The sequence below is a fragment of the Oncorhynchus clarkii genome, chromosome 9, assembly GCF_045791955.1.
Source record: "Oncorhynchus clarkii lewisi isolate Uvic-CL-2024 chromosome 9, UVic_Ocla_1.0, whole genome shotgun sequence".
Taxonomy (NCBI): domain Eukaryota; kingdom Metazoa; phylum Chordata; class Actinopteri; order Salmoniformes; family Salmonidae; genus Oncorhynchus; species Oncorhynchus clarkii.
In genome coordinates this window covers 78,398,063-78,418,702 of record NC_092155.1, presented here as the reverse complement: position 1 = coordinate 78,418,702, position 20,640 = coordinate 78,398,063, and the positions used below count along the sequence as shown (strand labels likewise).

The 20,640-nt window shown below is 43.5% G+C and overlaps 1 protein-coding gene across 4 annotated transcripts in view; it reads left to right on the top strand.

Annotated features, from left to right (window-relative positions):
• The window catches only part of LOC139416963 (host cell factor C1b), an 83,878-nt gene that overhangs the window by 14,394 nt on the left and 48,844 nt on the right, over positions 1-20,640 (top strand). For 3 of the 4 annotated variants that reach the window (XM_071166179.1, XM_071166177.1, XM_071166178.1), the window contains 5 exons: positions 2,851-2,935; positions 3,754-3,860; positions 6,353-6,532; positions 6,812-7,126; positions 7,386-7,537. In XM_071166179.1, the coding sequence (XP_071022280.1) occupies positions 2,851-2,935; positions 3,754-3,860; positions 6,353-6,532; positions 6,812-7,126; positions 7,386-7,537 (839 nt within the window). Of the gene's footprint in view, positions 1-1,569; positions 1,632-2,850; positions 2,936-3,753; positions 3,861-6,352; positions 6,533-6,811; positions 7,127-7,385; positions 7,538-20,640 lie in introns of those variants that run through there. The other variant, XM_071166180.1, reaches the window with a different exon arrangement.

Sequence of the window (20,640 nt, the reverse complement as noted above, 5' to 3'; positions counted from 1 at the left end):
CTGGCCAAGATAAAGCATAGCAGTGCGACAGAAACAACAACACAGAGTTACACATGGAATAAACAAGCGTACAGTCAATAACACAATAGGAAAAAAAAGAAAGTCTATATACAGTGTGTGCAAATGGTGTGAGGAAGTAAGGCAATAAATAGGCCATGGTAGCAAAGTAATGACAATTTAGCAGATTAACACTGGATCGATGAGCTGATGATGATGAGCAGATGAAGGTGTGTAAGTAGTGATACTGGTGTGCAAAAGAGCAGCAAAGTAAATAAAAACAATATGGGGATGAGGTAGGTAGATTGGGTGGGCTATTTACAGATGGGCTATGTACAGCTGCAGCGATCGGTTAGCTGCTCAGATAGCTGATGTTTAAAGTTAGAGAGGGAGATATAAGTCTCCAGCTTCAGCGATTTTTGCAATTCGTTCCAGTCATTGGCAGCAGAGAACTGGAATGAAAGGTGGCCAAAGGAGGTGTTGGCTTTGGGGATGACCAGTGAGATATACCTGCTGGAGCGTGTGCTACGGGTGGGTGTTGCTATGGTGACCAGTGAACTGAGATAAGGCGGGGCTTTACCTAGTAAAGACTTATAGATCACCTGGAGCCAGTGGGTCTGGCGACGAATATGTAGCGAGGGCCAGCCGACTAGAGCATACAGGTCACAGTGGTGGGTGGTATAAGGTGATTTGGTAACAAAACAGATGGCACTGTGATAGACTACATCCGTTTTGCTGAGTAGAGTATTTGAAGCTATTTTGTAAATGACATCGCCAAAGTCGAGGATCGGTAGGATAGTCAGTTTTACGAGGGTATGCTTGGCGGCGTGATTTGAAGGAGGCTTTGTTGCGAAATAGGAAGCCGATTCTAGATTTAATTTGGGATTGGAGATGTTTAATATGAGTCTGGAAGGAGAGTTTACAGTCTAACCAGACACCCATGTATTTGTAGTTGTCCACATATTCTAAGTTAGAGTAGTGATGCTAGACAGGCGGGCAGCGAACGGTTGAAAAGCATGTATTTGGTTTTACTAGCGTTTGAGAGCAGTTGGAGGCCACGGAAGGAGAGTTGTATGGCATTGATAATCTGATTTCATGATGTCTTGCACACATTAAAGGCCCGTAGTACCAGAGGCAGCCCCACAGTATTATTCAACTGATTTGAACTTCCCAATAAACCCACCTAAATCCTGGGGGGAAACATTCTGTGGACCAATTGAAACAAAATTAGAGCTCTTTGGCAATACATGTCAGCGCTGTGTTCACTGACGACCAGATGAAGCAATCCATGGAAAGAGCACTCTCAAAGATGGGGGGAGGTTCGGTCAAGCTCTGGGGTTGCGTTTATACTTCTGGGCGGGGGCTTTGAACAAGGCATCATAAAATCAGCAGATCTGGGTCTCCATTCAAGGTTGTGGGTCTTCCAGCAGGACAACGACACCAAACACACACAAAAAAAGGAATGGTTAAGAAGAGATGCTGGACTGTTCTGGAATGACCAGCAAGAAGTCCAGCTTTGAATCCCATCCAAAATTTATCGTGAGATCTGAAAACAAGTTGGAGGGCACCTTTCGAAAGATTGAAGAATGCGATCAGTTTGCTGCTGAATAGTGAGACAAATTGCCAGTAGAAAGGTGAGCAGCTCTTGGGGGTTTTTAGGCCGGGTTTCTGTGAAAGCCTTTTGACATCTACTGATGTAAAAAAAAAAAAGGGCTTTTATAAAAAAAGATTGCATGAGTCCCAAGATGCATTTGTCTGCAGTTATCTTTGCCAAAAGGCTGTGCAACCATGTACTAGCTCTGGGGTGCCAATAATTTTGTGCGTGCCAAAAATAAAATAAAACATCCAGTGTGTGGTGGTCAAAATTAATCAAATTTCTATTTATTTTATAAGAAATCAATACTTTTTTTTTTTATATAAAAAAAGTGCAAGAGAGACATGGCACGGACAAAGTTATTGGCACCCCAGAGCTAGTTCATGGTTGCACAGCCTTTGACCAAGTTAACTGCAGACAAATGCTTCTTGGGGCTTACGCAAACATTTTAAATGAAAATAAATGATTAAGCCCTTTTTTGCATCAGCAGATGTATGTGGGGTGGACTGTATGTGCCAGTTCAGTCTGGCTGCATCCTCTCTCTCCTTCTCACTGGCTTGCCTGCTCTTTTTTTGTTTTCAGGTCTGTTGCGCGTAGAAACTCATAGCCCATCTCATTGATAGGCCCTGCTTTACTGACGTTGCGAGACATTTCAAGCCAAGAAATTGCGAGATAGACGGGCCTGACTCCGTCTGCATGGTGGCCGTCTGTGCCACTCTTCTCTGAAGTACGGCAACTAATTAGTCTCCTCCATTACAAAAAAAAACCCAAACAATTAATCTTAGCAGTTGGCAGACTCGACACTAAAATGGGAATCGATATGCAAAGGAGTTGACGAAATCAATTATTTCGGAGTCGTCTCTACCGCTAAGAAAGACCATTGTCCGTAAGGTGGAACAATGGCAGAGAAAGGCAAGTGACAGCGGTGAAGTCCTGTATGGCAATAATTTGAGGAAGGAAATGCGATCTTTGCGAGGTGGAGTCGATGTACAGTAACGGTGGTGAAGGGCCGTGCCATAAAACCCAAACGGTTCCCGGTAGCAGCACAGCTGCAATGTGAATTCATCGTGGATTTTAAAATGGATTTTCGTTTTTTTAAATTTTTTAAATATCGTTTTAACAACCAATTTAAAAAAAACAAAACAATATAAAAATATATATTTTTTCCCCCTCTCCCGCTGTTTGTCACATCTCTACTACTTAGTAGCGTGGCCGTTTTTAACGCAGGAACTTGATAAGTCCTTGTCTTTCCTCTGCAGACACCCTGACATGGAATAAACCGTCCATCAACGGGACAGCTCCTCTTCCCCGCAGTCTCCACTCTGCCACAACCATCACCAACAAGTGAGTTAACACAATTGTCTTAACTTGAGCAACACATTTGTCTTTTCAGGGAGAGGGACTTGATTTTTTATTTTTCTGTCATTATTATTATTTTTTATTTTTTTCCTGAACCGGCCAAGTAACTGGATGTGTGTACATTTTTACTTCTGAGCTGGTCTGGTGCATGGTTGGTCTATCAGGAGCTCACCTGTCTCCCTCACCTGTCTGTCTCCCTCCTCACCTGTCTGTCTCCCTCCTCACCTGTCTGTCTCCCTCCTCACCTGTCTGTCTCCCTCCTCACCTGTCTGTCTCCCTCCTCACCTGTCTGTCTCCCTCCTCACCTGTCTGTCTCCCTCCTCACCTGTCTGTCTCCCTCCTCACCTGTCTGTCTCCCTCCTCACCTGTCTGTCTCCCTCCTCACCTGTCTGTCTCCCTCCTCACCTGTCTGTCTCCCTCTTCACCTGCCTGCCTCCCTCTTCACCTGCCTGCCTCCCTCCTCACCTGCCTGTCTCCCTCCTCACCTGCCTGTCTCCCTCCTCACCTGCCTGTCTCCCTCCTCACCTGCCTGTCTCCCTCCTCACCTGCCTGTCTCCCTCCTCACCTGTCTGTCTCCCTCCTCACTTGTCTGTCTCCCTCCTCACCTGTCTGTCTCCCTCCTCACCTGTCTGTCTCCCTCCTCACCTGTCTGTCTCCCTCCTCACCTGTCTGTCTCCCTCCTCACCTGTCTGTCTCCCTCCTCACCTGTCTGTCTCCCTCCTCACCTGTCTGTCTCCCTCCTCACCTGTCTGTCTCCCTCCTCACCTGCCTGCCTCCCTCCTCACCTGTCTGTTCTGTACCAGGATGTTCGTGTTCGGAGGCTGGGTTCCCCTGGTGATGGATGACGTCAAAGTAGCGACACACGAGAAGGAGTGGAAGTGCACCAACACACTGGCCTGTCTCAACCTAGGTATGTCAGGTTGACCCAACACACTGGCCTGTCTCAACCTAGGTATGTCAGACTGACCGACACACTGGCCTGTCTCAACCTAGGTATGTCAGACTGACCAACACACTGGCCCGTCTCAACCTAGGTATGTCAGACTGGCCTTTCTCAACCTAGGTATGTCAGACTGACCGACACACTGGCCTGTCTCAACCTAGGTATGTCAGACTGACCAACACACTGGCCCGTCTCAACCTAGGTATGTCAGACTGGCCTTTCTCAACCTAGGTATGTCAGGTTGACCGACACACTGGCCTGTCTCAACCTAGGTATGTCCGGTTGACCAACACACTGGCCTGTCTCAACCTAGGTATGTCAGACTGGCCTTTCTCAACCTAGGTATGTCCGGTTGACCAACACACTGGCCTGTCTCAACCTAGGTATGTCAGACTGGCCTTTCTCAACCTAGGTATGTCCGGTTGACCAACACACTGGCCTGTCTCAACCTAGGTATGTCAGGCTGACCGACACACTGGCCTGTCTCAACCCTGGTATGTCAGGCTCACTAACCGACCAACAGTTCTCTTAGGGGCCTACCCGCTCTGTGTGTTGCTTTCTGTGTAGTTTTACATTTGTGCCTCTGAATACTTCTGAAACGGGTTGTTTACAACACTGCGTTGTTCTATTAGTGCATAGTGTGTTGAGCCCTTTAGCTAAAATGGCCTAAAAAAATTACAGTATTTTGTGCTCAATGTTTAATCAAAATGTTGACCACAAAAAAACGTACAAATTTCTATACAACAAAAAATACTAAACTGTAACGACAGACGGAAACCCGTCTCTGCTGCAATTGACCTCTCAACTTAATAATGTGAAATGCTATCTCCCCTCGGTCCAGTTTCTATGGACAATAACATTGTATTGGCCTTGGTATGTCTGACCAATCAACTGTTTGGAAGGTTATCGACCATGGGAAAAGAGAGACTCTTGTCTTGCTAGCTATTGGCTTATTTTGTTTCTCCATGGTTAGAAAATCACATAAAACCTTTATTTAAATTCAGTGTGTAGTAACCGGGCGCATTTCTGTTTAAAAAAACAACAACATTAAAGCTGTGTGTAATGTAAAATGTTGTCCCGGGCACTAGGCGTTGTACCGTACCAGGATATTCTGTAATACCTGGAACTGAACAAGGGCAGCTGTTTTCAAACTCCATTCGCAATGCTAACAAGTACATGTAAAATCACATAGAGAATGCTACCGATCGCATGTAAAATCTCATAGAGAATGCTACCGAGCGCATGTAAAATCCCATAGAGAATGCTAACGAGAGCATGTCAAATCCCATAGAGAATGCTACCGAGCGCATGTAAAATCACATAGAGAATAACGAGGGCATGTAAAATCGAGCGCATGTAAAATCACAGCGCATGTAAAATCACATAGAGAATGCTAACGAGCGCATGTAAAATCCCATAGAGAATGCTAACGAGCGCATATAAAATCACATAGAGAATGCTAACGAGCGCATGTAAAATCCCATAGAGAATGCTAACGAGCACACTGCGTACATTTTTGTACCGTTTCTGGCCTAAACTACATAATGCTAGACCGCTGCACGCACAAAACATTAGCATTAGGAAGGCTCTTTACCCAGGAGGGGATTCTCTGCTGTTACCAAGCCAATGCTTGATTATGGAAGAAGCTAACCACTTAGCAAGATAGCTAACGTGCTGCTACATTGGCAAAATAACTGCCAAAGCATTTAGCACATTTTAGACCGTTAACTAATAATAGTTATATGTTATCTAGCTGGCGGACATTTTAGTAGTGAATTCCACACTGTAATTAGATCACCTGGTGCATTCTGTACAACAGTGAGTGACTCATAAGGCTCCGGCTTCTCGTTGCTTGTAAATAAACACATGACTTAAGGAATACCACAAGCATTATCATAGTGTGACAGACGAAATTGAGAACGCAATGTTCTTTTTATCACCTATAACGTATTGCACAAGTTGACTGCGGGTACAAATATTATATATATTTTTTTGGTACTTCAATGAAGTGGTTAAGCTGGTATTGAAAACCATCCTGAGGCTTTGCCCAAATCCCCCCCGGTGTACGGCGTACCGCCCAAATCCCCCCGGTGTACGGCGTACCGCCCAAATCCCCCCCCGGTGTACGGCGTAATCCCCCCCCGGTGTACGGCGTACCGCCCAAATCCCCCCCGGTGTACGGCGTACCGCCCAAATCCCCCCCGGTGTACGGCGTACCGCCCAAATCCCCCCCGGTGTACGGCGTACCGCCCAAATCCCCCCGGTGTACGGCGTACCGCCCAAATCCCCCCGGTGTACGGCGTACCGCCCAAATCCCCCCGGTGTACGGCGTACCGCCCAAATCCCCCGGGTAATCGGCGTACCGCCCAAGCCTAACAGGGACATGATGACTCGATCCAAAAATCTTATGTTTAGTGACTTGACTACACCACCGATGTTTCACTCCCGTCCACTCCTAGACTCGATGGCGTGGGAGTCGGTGCTGATGGATTCTCTAGAAGATAACATCCCCAGGGCCAGGGCCGGTCACTGCTCCGTGGCCATCAACTCGCGCCTCTACGTCTGGAGCGGACGGGACGGATACCGCAAGGCCTGGAACAACCAGGTGTGCTGTAAGGACCTCTGGTACCTGGAGACAGGTGAGTTCTTTAGTTCACTTAATCGGTCTGTAATGACACTTGTTCGGAAACATGCGTGTTGCTTATTTGTGTGTGTGTGTGTGTTAATTGAAAGTATCGATGATACATTTTGATGTAGAACACTTGTAATACAGTGAATCTCAAGGTGATAATTTGTGAACTACTTGTGTGTTGGGAATTTAACCGTACAAATAAGTTAGGTGGGATACAGCGATTCCTTAAGTTATTTAGGTAGTTATTTTGATTTGTTAACACCAACCGCTGCTCTGTTCCTCACAGAGAAGCCCCGCCCCCCGTCACGGGTGCAGCTGGTGAGGGCCAACACCAGTAGCCTGGAGGTGAGCTGGGGGGCGGTACCTACTGCAGACACCTACCTGTTACAGCTGCAGAAGTACGATATCCCCCCCGCCTCGGCCGCCACCACGCCAGGCGTCAGCCCCGCGACGTCACTACCGGTCAACTCCCCCAAGAGCCCTGTCACAGCCTCTGCAGCGTCCCCCCAGGGCCTGCCTCTCCAGGGCATAACGCTGGTCCCCTCCCCCACCACCACAATGCCTGGGAGTCCACTGGCTGCTGCGAATGCACGCGGGCCAGGTAGAGACTACTGAATAACTCATTTTTATTTAACTTTATTTCTGTAATATTTTAAATGCTCTTTAAAAAAAAAAAATATTTTATTGTTTGGCTTAACTTCTCAAAACTGTTTTTAATTATATTTGTGTCCAAACATAATCAAAGGGGTTTCTTTCCAGATCAGCCTCTTAAACGTTGTTTTTAACATTGTTTTTGTTTTTAACATTGTTTTTGTTTTTAACATTGTTTTTGTTTTTAACATTGTTTTTGTTTTTTCCAGCTATCCTGAAGGTGTCTGCTCCCCATTCCACCACAGGCACCTCCATCGTCACGGTGAGGCAGGCCAACCAGGGCGGGAAATCTCCCGTAACGGTGACGTCACTTCCTGCCGGGGTCCGCATGGTGGTGCCGGCCCAGGGTGCACAGGGAACGGTAAAGGAAGTTCTTATTGGTTCTTGTGTACCAAATGCTACTCTATTCCCTATAGAGTACACTACGTTTGACCGGGGCACATAGGGGAATTCACACTACAAACGTATCACCCTCGTGCACTTAAGGAAATCAAGGATGTATTGGAATTAGTGGATATATGGAGGCTTAAATATCGTGACCTAGTGAGATATACATGGAGGTTTAATATCCTGACCTAGTGAGATATACATGGAGGAGGTTTAATATCCTGACCTAGTGAGATATACATGGAGGAGGTTTAATATCCTGACCTAGTGAGATATACATGGAGGAGGTTTAATATCCTGACCTAGTGAGATATACATGGAGGAGGTTTAATACCCTGACCTAGTGAGATATACATGGAGGAGGTTTAATATCCTGACCTAGTGAGATATACATGGAGGAGGTTTAATATCCTGACCTAGTGAGATATACATGGAGGAGGTTTAATATCCTGACCTAGTGAGATATACATGGAGGAGGTTTCATATCCTGACCTAGTGAGATATACATGGAGGTTTAATATCCTGACCTAGTGAGATATACATGAGGAGGCTTAATATCCTGACCTAGTGAGATATACATGGAGGAGGTTTAATATCCTGACCTAGTGAGATATACATGGAGGTTTAATATCCTGACCTAGTGAGATATACATGGAGGTTTAATATCCTGACCTAGTGAGATATACATGGAGGTTTAATACCCTGACCTAGTGAGATATACATGGAGGTTTAATATCCTGACCTAGTGAGATATACATGGAGGAGGTTTAATATCCTGACCTAGTGAGATATACATGGTGGAGGTTTAATACCCTGACCTAGTGAGATATACATGGAGGAGGTTTAATATCCTGACCTAGTGAGATATACATGGAGGAGGTTTAATATCCTGACCTAGTGAGATATAAACGGAGGTTTAATATCCTGAACTAGTGAGATATACATGGAGTAGGTTTAATATCCTGACCTAGTGAGATATACATGGAGGTTTAATATCCTGACCTAGTGAGATATACATGGAGGAGGTTTAATATCCTGACCTAGTGAGATATACATGGAGGAGGTTTAATATCCTGACCTAGTGAGATATAAACGGAGGTTTAATATCCTGACCTAGTGAGATATACATGGAGGAGGTTTAATATCCTGACCTAGTGAGATATACATGGAGGAGGTTTAATATCCTGACCTAGTGAGATATACATGGAGGAGGTTTCATATCCTGACCTAGTGAGATATACATGGAGGTTTAATATCCTGACCTAGTGAGATATACATGGAGGTTTAATATCCTGACCTAGTGAGATATACATGGAGGAGGTTTAATATCCTGACCTAGTGAGATATACATGGAGGAGGTTTAATATCCTGACCTAGTGAGATATACATTGTGGAGGTTTAATACCCTGACCTAGTGAGATATACATGGAGGTTTAATATCCTGACCTAGTGAGATATACATGGAGGAGGTTTAATATCCTGACCTAGTGAGATATACATGGAGGAGGTTTAATATCCTGACCTAGTGAGATATACATGGAGGTTTAATATCCTGACCTAGTGAGATATACATGGAGGAGGTTTAATATCCTGACCTAGTGAGATATACATGGAGGAGGTTTAATATCCTGACCTAGTGAGATATACATGGAGGTTTAATATCCTGACCTAGTGAGATATACATGGAGGAGGTTTAATACCCTGACCTAGTGAGATATACATGGAGGAGGTTTAATATCCTGACCTAGTGAGATATACATGGAGGAGGTTTAATATCCTGACCTAGTGAGATATACATGGAGGAGGTTTAATATCCTGACCTAGTGAGATATACATGGAGGAGGTTTAATATCCTGACCTAGTGAGATATACATTGTGGAGGTTTAATACCCTGACCTAGTGAGATATACATGGAGGTTTAATATCCTGACCTAGTGAGATATACATGGAGGAGGTTTAATATCCTGACCTAGTGAGATATACATGGAGGAGGTTTAATATCCTGACCTAGTGAGATATACATGGAGGTTTAATATCCTGACCTAGTGAGATATACATGGAGGAGGTTTAATATCCTGACCTAGTGAGATATACATGGAGGAGGTTTAATATCCTGACCTAGTGAGATATACATGGAGGTTTAATATCCTGACCTAGTGAGATATACATGGAGGAGGTTTAATACCCTGACCTAGTGAGATATACATGGAGGAGGTTTAATATCCTGACCTAGTGAGATATACATGGAGGAGGTTTCATATCCTGACCTAGTGAGATATACATGGAGGAGGTTTAATATCCTGACCTAGTGAGATATACATGGAGGAGGTTTAATATCCTGACCTAGTGAGATATACATGGAGGAGGTTTAATATCCTGACCTAGTGAGATATACATGGTGGAGGTTTAATATCCTGACCTAGTGAGATATACATGGAGGAGGTTTCATATCCTGACCTAGTGAGATATACATGGAGGAGGTTTAATATCCTGACCTAGTGAGATATACATGGAGGAGGTTTAATATCCTGACCTAGTGAGATATACATGGAGGAGGTTTAATATCCTGACCTAGTGAGATATACATGGAGGAGGCTTAATATCCTGACCTAGTGAGATATACATGGAGGAGGTTTAATATCCTGACCTAGTGAGATATACATGGAGGAGGTTTAATATCCTGACCTAGTGAGATATACATGGAGGAGGTTTAATATCCTGACCTAGTGAGATATACATGGTGGAGGTTTAATATCCTGACCTAGTGAGATATACATGGAGGAGGTTTAATATCCTGACCTAGTGAGATATACATGGAGGGTTAATATCCTGACCTAGTGAGATATACATGGAGGAGGCTTAATATCCTGACCTAGTGAGATATACATGGAGGCTTAATATTTTTTATTTTATTTTATTTTACCTTTATTTAACCAGGTAGGCAAGTTGAGAACAAGTTCTCATTTACAATTGCGACCTGGCCAAGATAAAGCAAAGCAGTTCGACAGATACAACAACACAGAGTTACACATGGAGTAAAACAAACATACAGTCAATAATAAAGTATAAACAAGTCTATATACAATGTGAGCAAATGAGGTGAGAAGGGAGGTAAAGGCAAAAAAGGCCTTGGTGGCAAGGTAAATACAATATAGCAAGTAAAACACTGGAATGGTAGTTTTGCAATGGAAGAATGTGCAAAGTAGAAATAAAAATAATGGGGTGCAAAGGAGCAAAATAAATAAATAAATTAAATACAGTTGGGAAAGAGGTAGTTGATAGTGCTAAATTATAGGTGGGCTATGTACAGGTGCAGTAATCTGTGAGCTGCTCTGACAGTTGGTGCTTAAAGCTAGTGAGGGAGATAAGTGTTTCCAGTTTCAGAGATTTTTGTAGTTCGTTCCAGTCATTGGCAGCAGAGAACTGGAAGGAGAGGCGGCCAAAGAAAGAATTGGTTTTGGGGGTGACTAGAGAGATATACCTGCTGGAGCGTGTGCTACAGGTGGGTGCTGCTATGGTGACCAGCGAGCTGAAATAAGGGGGGACTTTACCTAGCAGGGTCTTGTAGATGACATGGAGCCAGTGGGTTTGGCGACGAGTATGAAGCGAGGGCCAGCCAACGAGAGCGTACAGGTCGCAATGGTGGGTAGTATATGGGGCTTTGGTGACAAAACGGATTGCACTGTGATAGACTGCATCCAATTTGTTGAGTAGGGTATTGGAGGCTATTTTGTAAATTACATCGCCAAAGTCGAGGATTGGTAGGATGGTCAGTTTTACAAGGGTATGTTTGGCAGCATGAGTGAAGGATGCTTTGTTGCGAAATAGGAAGCCAATTCTAGATTTAACTTTGGATTGGAGATGTTTGATATGGGTCTGGAAGGAGAGTTTACAGTCTAACCAGACACCTAAGTATTTGTAGTTGTCCACGTATTCTAAGTCAGAGCCGTCCAGAGTAGTGATGTTGGACAGGCGGGTAGGTGCAGGTAGCGATCGGTTGAAGAGCATGCATTTAGTTTTACTTGTATTTAAGAGCAATTGGAGGCCACGGAAGGAGAGTTGTATGGCATTGAAGCTTGCCTGGAGGGTTGTTAACACAGTGTCCAAAGAAGGGCTGGAAGTATACAGAATGGTGTCGTCTGCGTAGAGGTGGATCAGAGACTCACCAGCAGCAAGAGCGACCTCATTGATGTATACAGAGAAGAGAGTCGGTCCAAGAATTGAACCCTGTGGCACCCCCATAGAGACTGCCAGAGGTCCGGACAACAGACCCTCCGATTTGACACACTGAACTCTATCAGAGAAGTAGTTGGTGAACCAGGCGAGGCAATCATTTGAGAAACCAAGGCTGTTGAGTCTGCCGATGAGGATGTGGTGATTGACAGAGTCGAAAGCCTTGGCCAGATCAATGAATACGGCTGCACAGTAATGTTTCTTATCGATGGCGGTTAAGATATCGTTTAGGACCTTGAGCGTGGCTGAGGTGCACCCATGACCAGCTCTGAAACCAGATTGCATAGCAGAGAAGGTATGGTGAGATTCAAAATGGTCGGTAATCTGTTTGTTGACTTGGCTTTCGAAGACCTTAGAAAGGCATGGTAGGATAGATATAGGTCTGTAGCAGTTTGGGTCAAGAGTGTCCCCCCCTTTGAAGAGGGGGATGACCGCAGCTGCTTTCCAATCTTTGGGAATCTCAGACGACACGAAAGAGAGGTTGAACAGGCTAGTAATAGGGGTGGCAACAATTTCGGCAGATAATTCTAGAAAGAAAGGGTCCAGATTGTCTAGCCCGGCTGATTTGTAGGGGTCCAGATTTTGCAGCTCTTTCAGAACATCAGCTGAATGGATTTGGGAGAAGGAGAAATGGGGAAGGCTTGGGCGAGTTGCTGTTGGGGGTGCAGTGCTGTTGACAGGGGTAGGGGTAGCCAGGTGGAAAGCATGGCCAGCAGTAGAAAAATGCTTATTGAAATGTTCAATTATGGTGGTTTTATCAGTGGTGACAGTGTTTCCTATCTTCAGTGCAGTGGGCAGCTGGGAGGAGGTGTTCTTATTCTCCATGGACTTTACAGTGTCCCAGAACTTTTTTGAGTTAGTGTTGCAAGAAGCAAATTTCTGCTTGAAAAAGATGGTTTCTAGCTTCCCTGAACAGCTGCATATCACGGGGGCTGTTCGATGCTAATGCAGAACGCCATAGGATGTTTTTGTGTTGGTTAAGGGCAGTCAGGTCTGGGGAGAACCAAGGGCTATATCTGTTCCTGGTTCTACATTTCTTGAAAGGGGCATGTTTATTTAAGATGGTTAGGAAGGCATTTAAAAAAAATATCCAGGCATCCTCTACTGACGGTATGAGGTCAATATCCTTCCAGGATACCCCGGCCAGGTCGATTAGAAAGGCCTGCTCGCTGAAGTGTATCAAGGAGCGTTTGACAGTGATGAGTGGAGGTCGTTTGACCGCTGACCCATTACGGATGCAGGCAATGAGGCAGTGATCGCTGAGATCTTGGTTGAAGACAGCAGAGGTGTATTTAGAGGGGAAGTTGGTTAGGATGATATCTATGTATATCCTGACCTAGTGAGATATACATGGAGGACGTTTAATATCCTGACCTAGTGAGATATACATGGAGGAGGTTTAATATCCTGACCTAGTGAGATATACATGGAGGAGGTTTAATATCCTGACCTAGTGAGATATACATGGAGGAGGTTTAATACCCTGACCTAGTGAGATATACATGGAGGAGGTTTAATATCCTGACCTAGTGAGATATACATGGAGGAGGTTTAATATCCTGACCTAGTGAGATATACATGGAGGAGGTTTAATATCCTGACCTAGTGAGATATACATGGTGGAGGTTTAATACCCTGACCTAGTGAGATATACATGGAGGAGGTTTAATATCCTGACCTAGTGAGATATACATGGAGGAGGTTTAATATCCTGACCTAGTGAGATATAAACGGAGGTTTAATATCCTGAACTAGTGAGATATACATGGAGTAGGTTTAATATCCTGACCTAGTGAGATATACATGGAGGTTTAATATCCTGACCTAGTGAGATATACATGGAGGAGGTTTAATATCCTGACCTAGTGAGATATACATGGAGGAGGTTTAATATCCTGACCTAGTGAGATATAAACGGAGGTTTAATATCCTGACCTAGTGAGATATACATGGAGGAGGTTTAATATCCTGACCTAGTGAGATATACATGGAGGAGGTTTAATATCCTGACCTAGTGAGATATACATGGAGGAGGTTTCATATCCTGACCTAGTGAGATATACATGGAGGTTTAATATCCTGACCTAGTGAGATATACATGGAGGTTTAATATCCTGACCTAGTGAGATATACATGGAGGAGGTTTAATATCCTGACCTAGTGAGATATACATGGAGGAGGTTTAATATCCTGACCTAGTGAGATATACATTGTGGAGGTTTAATACCCTGACCTAGTGAGATATACATGGAGGTTTAATATCCTGACCTAGTGAGATATACATGGAGGAGGTTTAATATCCTGACCTAGTGAGATATACATGGAGGAGGTTTAATATCCTGACCTAGTGAGATATACATGGAGGTTTAATATCCTGACCTAGTGAGATATACATGGAGGAGGTTTAATATCCTGACCTAGTGAGATATACATGGAGGAGGTTTAATATCCTGACCTAGTGAGATATACATGGAGGTTTAATATCCTGACCTAGTGAGATATACATGGAGGAGGTTTAATACCCTGACCTAGTGAGATATACATGGAGGAGGTTTAATATCCTGACCTAGTGAGATATACATGGAGGAGGTTTAATATCCTGACCTAGTGAGATATACATGGAGGAGGTTTAATATCCTGACCTAGTGAGATATACATGGAGGAGGTTTAATATCCTGACCTAGTGAGATATACATGGAGGAGGTTTAATATCCTGACCTAGTGAGATATACATTGTGGAGGTTTAATACCCTGACCTAGTGAGATATACATGGAGGTTTAATATCCTGACCTAGTGAGATATACATGGAGGAGGTTTAATATCCTGACCTAGTGAGATATACATGGAGGAGGTTTAATATCCTGACCTAGTGAGATATACATGGAGGTTTAATATCCTGACCTAGTGAGATATACATGGAGGAGGTTTAATATCCTGACCTAGTGAGATATACATGGAGGAGGTTTAATATCCTGACCTAGTGAGATATACATGGAGGTTTAATATCCTGACCTAGTGAGATATACATGGAGGAGGTTTAATACCCTGACCTAGTGAGATATACATGGAGGAGGTTTAATATCCTGACCTAGTGAGATATACATGGAGGAGGTTTCATATCCTGACCTAGTGAGATATACATGGAGGAGGTTTAATATCCTGACCTAGTGAGATATACATGGAGGAGGTTTAATATCCTGACCTAGTGAGATATACATGGAGGAGGTTTAATATCCTGACCTAGTGAGATATACATGGAGGAGGTTTAATATCCTGACCTAGTGAGATATACATGGAGGAGGTTTCATATCCTGACCTAGTGAGATATACATGGAGGAGGTTTAATATCCTGACCTAGTGAGATATACATGGAGGAGGTTTAATATCCTGACCTAGTGAGATATACATGGAGGAGGTTTAATATCCTGACCTAGTGAGATATACATGGAGGAGGCTTAATATCCTGACCTAGTGAGATATACATGGAGGAGGTTTAATATCCTGACCTAGTGAGATATACATGGAGGAGGTTTAATATCCTGACCTAGTGAGATATACATGGAGGAGGTTTAATATCCTGACCTAGTGAGATATACATGGAGGAGGTTTAATATCCTGACCTAGTGAGATATACATGGTGGAGGTTTAATATCCTGACCTAGTGAGATATACATGGAGGAGGTTTAATATCCTGACCTAGTGAGATATACATGGAGGGTTAATATCCTGACCTAGTGAGATATACATGGAGGAGGTTTAATATCCTGACCTAGTGAGATATACATGGAGGAGGTTTAATATCCTGACCTAGTGAGATATACATGGAGGAGGTTTAATATCCTGACCTAGTGAGATATACATGGTGGAGGTTTAATATCCTGACCTAGTGAGATATACATGGAGGAGGTTTAATATCCTGACCTAGTGAGATATACATGGAGGGTTAATATCCTGACCTAGTGAGATATACATGGAGGCTTAATATTTTTTATTTTATTTTACCTTTATTTAACCAGGTAGGCAAGTTGAGAACAAGTTCTCATTTACAATTGCGACCTGGCCAAGATAAAGCAAAGCAGTTCGACAGATACAACAACACAGAGTTACACATGGAGTAAAACAAACATACAGTCAATAATAAAGTATAAACAAGTCTATATACAATGTGAGCAAATGAGGTGAGAAGGGAGGTAAAGGCAAAAAAGGCCTTGGTGGCAAGGTAAATACAATATAGCAAGTAAAACACTGGAATGGTAGTTTTGCAATGGAAGAATGTGCAAAGTAGAAATAAAAATAATGGGGTGCAAAGGAGCAAAATAAATAAATAAATTAAATACAGTTGGGAAAGAGGTAGTTGATAGTGCTAAATTATAGGTGGGCTATGTACAGGTGCAGTAATCTGTGAGCTGCTCTGACAGTTGGTGCTTAAAGCTAGTGAGGGAGATAAGTGTTTCCAGTTTCAGAGATTTTTGTAGTTCGTTCCAGTCATTGGCAGCAGAGAACTGGAAGGAGAGGCGGCCAAAGAAAGAATTGGTTTTGGGGGTGACTAGAGAGATATACCTGCTGGAGCGTGTGCTACAGGTGGGTGCTGCTATGGTGACCAGCGAGCTGAAATAAGGGGGGACTTTACCTAGCAGGGTCTTGTAGATGACATGGAGCCAGTGGGTTTGGCGACGAGTATGAAGCGAGGGCCAGCCAACGAGAGCGTACAGGTCGCAATGGTGGGTAGTATATGGGGCTTTGGTGACAAAACGGATTGCACTGTGATAGACTGCATCCAATTTGTTGAGTAGGGTATTGGAGGCTATTTTGTAAATTACATCGCCAAAGTCGAGGATTGGTAGGATGGTCAGTTTTACAAGGGTATGTTTGGCAGCATGAGTGAAGGATGCTTTGTTGCGAAATAGGAAGCCAATTCTAGATTTAACTTTGGATTGGAGATGTTTGATATGGGTCTGGAAGGAGAGTTTACAGTCTAACCAGACACCTAAGTATTTGTAGTTGTCCACGTATTCTAAGTCAGAGCCGTCCAGAGTAGTGATGTTGGACAGGCGGGTAGGTGCAGGTAGCGATCGGTTGAAGAGCATGCATTTAGTTTTACTTGTATTTAAGAGCAATTGGAGGCCACGGAAGGAGAGTTGTATGGCATTGAAGCTTGCCTGGAGGGTTGTTAACACAGTGTCCAAAGAAGGGCTGGAAGTATACAGAATGGTGTCGTCTGCGTAGAGGTGGATCAGAGACTCACCAGCAGCAAGAGCGACCTCATTGATGTATACAGAGAAGAGAGTCGGTCCAAGAATTGAACCCTGTGGCACCCCCATAGAGACTGCCAGAGGTCCGGACAACAGACCCTCCGATTTGACACACTGAACTCTATCAGAGAAGTAGTTGGTGAACCAGGCGAGGCAATCATTTGAGAAACCAAGGCTGTTGAGTCTGCCGATGAGGATGTGGTGATTGACAGAGTCGAAAGCCTTGGCCAGATCAATGAATACGGCTGCACAGTAATGTTTCTTATCGATGGCGGTTAAGATATCGTTTAGGACCTTGAGCGTGGCTGAGGTGCACCCATGACCAGCTCTGAAACCAGATTGCATAGCAGAGAAGGTATGGTGAGATTCAAAATGGTCGGTAATCTGTTTGTTGACTTGGCTTTCGAAGACCTTAGAAAGGCATGGTAGGATAGATATAGGTCTGTAGCAGTTTGGGTCAAGAGTGTCCCCCCCTTTGAAGAGGGGGATGACCGCAGCTGCTTTCCAATCTTTGGGAATCTCAGACGACACGAAAGAGAGGTTGAACAGGCTAGTAATAGGGGTGGCAACAATTTCGGCAGATAATTCTAGAAAGAAAGGGTCCAGATTGTCTAGCCCGGCTGATTTGTAGGGGTCCAGATTTTGCAGCTCTTTCAGAACATCAGCTGAATGGATTTGGGAGAAGGAGAAATGGGGAAGGCTTGGGCGAGTTGCTGTTGGGGGTGCAGTGCTGTTGACAGGGGTAGGGGTAGCCAGGTGGAAAGCATGGCCAGCAGTAGAAAAATGCTTATTGAAATGTTCAATTATGGTGGTTTTATCAGTGGTGACAGTGTTTCCTATCTTCAGTGCAGTGGGCAGCTGGGAGGAGGTGTTCTTATTCTCCATGGACTTTACAGTGTCCCAGAACTTTTTTGAGTTAGTGTTGCAAGAAGCAAATTTCTGCTTGAAAAAGATGGTTTCTAGCTTCCCTGAACAGCTGCATATCACGGGGGCTGTTCGATGCTAATGCAGAACGCCATAGGATGTTTTTGTGTTGGTTAAGGGCAGTCAGGTCTGGGGAGAACCAAGGGCTATATCTGTTCCTGGTTCTACATTTCTTGAAAGGGGCATGTTTATTTAAGATGGTTAGGAAGGCATTTTAAAAAAATATCCAGGCATCCTCTACTGACGGTATGAGGTCAATATCCTTCCAGGATACCCCGGCCAGGTCGATTAGAAAGGCCTGCTCGCTGAAGTGTATCAAGGAGCGTTTGACAGTGATGAGTGGAGGTCGTTTGACCGCTGACCCATTACGGATGCAGGCAATGAGGCAGTGATCGCTGAGATCTTGGTTGAAGACAGCAGAGGTGTATTTAGAGGGGAAGTTGGTTAGGATGATATCTATGTATATCCTGACCTAGTGAGATATACATGGAGGACGTTTAATATCCTGACCTAGTGAGATATACATGGAGGTTTATTACCCTGACCTAGTGAGATATACATGGAGGAGGTTTAATATCCTGACCTAGTGAGATATACATGGAGGAGGTTTAATATCCTGACCTAGTGAGATATACATGGTGGAGGTTTAATACCCTGACCTAGTGAGATATACATGGAGGAGGTTTAATATCCTGACCTAGTGAGATATACATGGAGGAGGTTTAATATCCTGACCTAGTGAGATATACATTGTGGAGGTTTAATACCCTGACCTAGTGAGATATACATGGAGGTTTAATATCCTGACCTAGTGAGATATACATGGAGGAGGTTTAATATCCTGACCTAGTGAGATATACATGGAGGAGGTTTAATATCCTGACCTAGTGAGATATACATGGAGGTTTAATATCCTGACCTAGTGAGATATACATGGAGGAGGTTTAATATCCTGACCTAGTGAGATATACATGGAGGAGGTTTAATATCCTGACCTAGTGAGATATACATGGAGGTTTAATATCCTGACCTAGTGAGATATACATGGAGGAGGTTTAATACCCTGACCTAGTGAGATATACATGGAGGAGGTTTAATATCCTGACCTAGTGAGATATACATGGAGGAGGTTTAATATCCTGACCTAGTGAGATATACATGGAGGAGGTTTAATATCCTGACCTAGTGAGATATACATGGAGGAGGTTTAATATCCTGACCTAGTAAGATATACATTGTGGAGGTTTAATACCCTGACCTAGTGAGATATACATGGAGGTTTAATATCCTGACCTAGTGAGATATACATGGAGGAGGTTTAATATCCTGACCTAGTGAGATATACATGGAGGAGGTTTAATATCCTGACCTAGTGAGATATACATGGAGGTTTAATATCCTGACCTAGTGAGATATACATGGAGGAGGTTTAATATCCTGACCTAGTGAGATATACATGGAGGAGGTTTAATATCCTGACCTAGTGAGATATACATGGAGGTTTAATATCCTGACCTAGTGAGATATACATGGAGGAGGTTTAATACCCTGACCTAGTGAGATATACATGGAGGAGGTTTAATATCCTGACCTAGTGAGATATACATGGAGGAGGTTTCATATCCTGACCTAGTGAGATATACATGGAGGAGGTTTAATATCCTGACCTAGTGAGATATACATGGAGGAGGTTTAATATCCTGACCTAGTGAGATATACATGGAGGAGGTTTAATATCCTGACCTAGTGAGATATACATGGAGGAGGTTTAATATCCTGACCTAGTGAGATATACATGGAGGAGGTTTCATATCCTGACCTAGTGAGATATACATGGAGGAGGTTTAATATCCTGACCTAGTGAGATATACATGGAGGAGGTTTAATATCCTGACCTAGTGAGATATACATGGAGGAGGTTTAATATCCTGACCTAGTGAGATATACATGGAGGAGGCTTAATATCCTGACCTAGTGAGATATACATGGAGGAGGTTTAATATCCTGACCTAGTGAGATATACATGGAGGAGGTTTAATATCCTGACCTAGTGAGATATACATGGAGGAGGTTTAATATCCTGACCTAGTGAGATATACATGGTGGAGGTTTAATATCCTGACCTAGTGAGATATACATGGAGGAGGTTTAATATCCTGACCTAGTGAGATATACATGGAGGGTTAATATCCTGACCTAGTGAGATATACATGGAGGAGGTTTAATATCCTGACCTAGTGAGATATACATGGAGGAGGTTTAATATCCTGACCTAGTGAGATATACATGGAGGAGGTTTAATATCCTGACCTAGTGAGATATACATGGTGGAGGTTTAATATCCTGACCTAGTGAGATATACATGGAGGAGGTTTAATATCCTGACCTAGTGAGATATACATGGAGGGTTAATATCCTGACCTAGTGAGATATACATGGAGGCTTAATATTTTTTATTTTATTTTACCTTTATTTAACCAGGTAGGCAAGTTGAGAACAAGTTCTCATTTACAATTGCGACCTGGCCAAGATAAAGCAAAGCAGTTCGACAGATACAACAACACAGAGTTACACATGGAGTAAAACAAACATACAGTCAATAATAAAGTATAAACAAGTCTATATACAATGTGAGCAAATGAGGTGAGAAGGGAGGTAAAGGCAAAA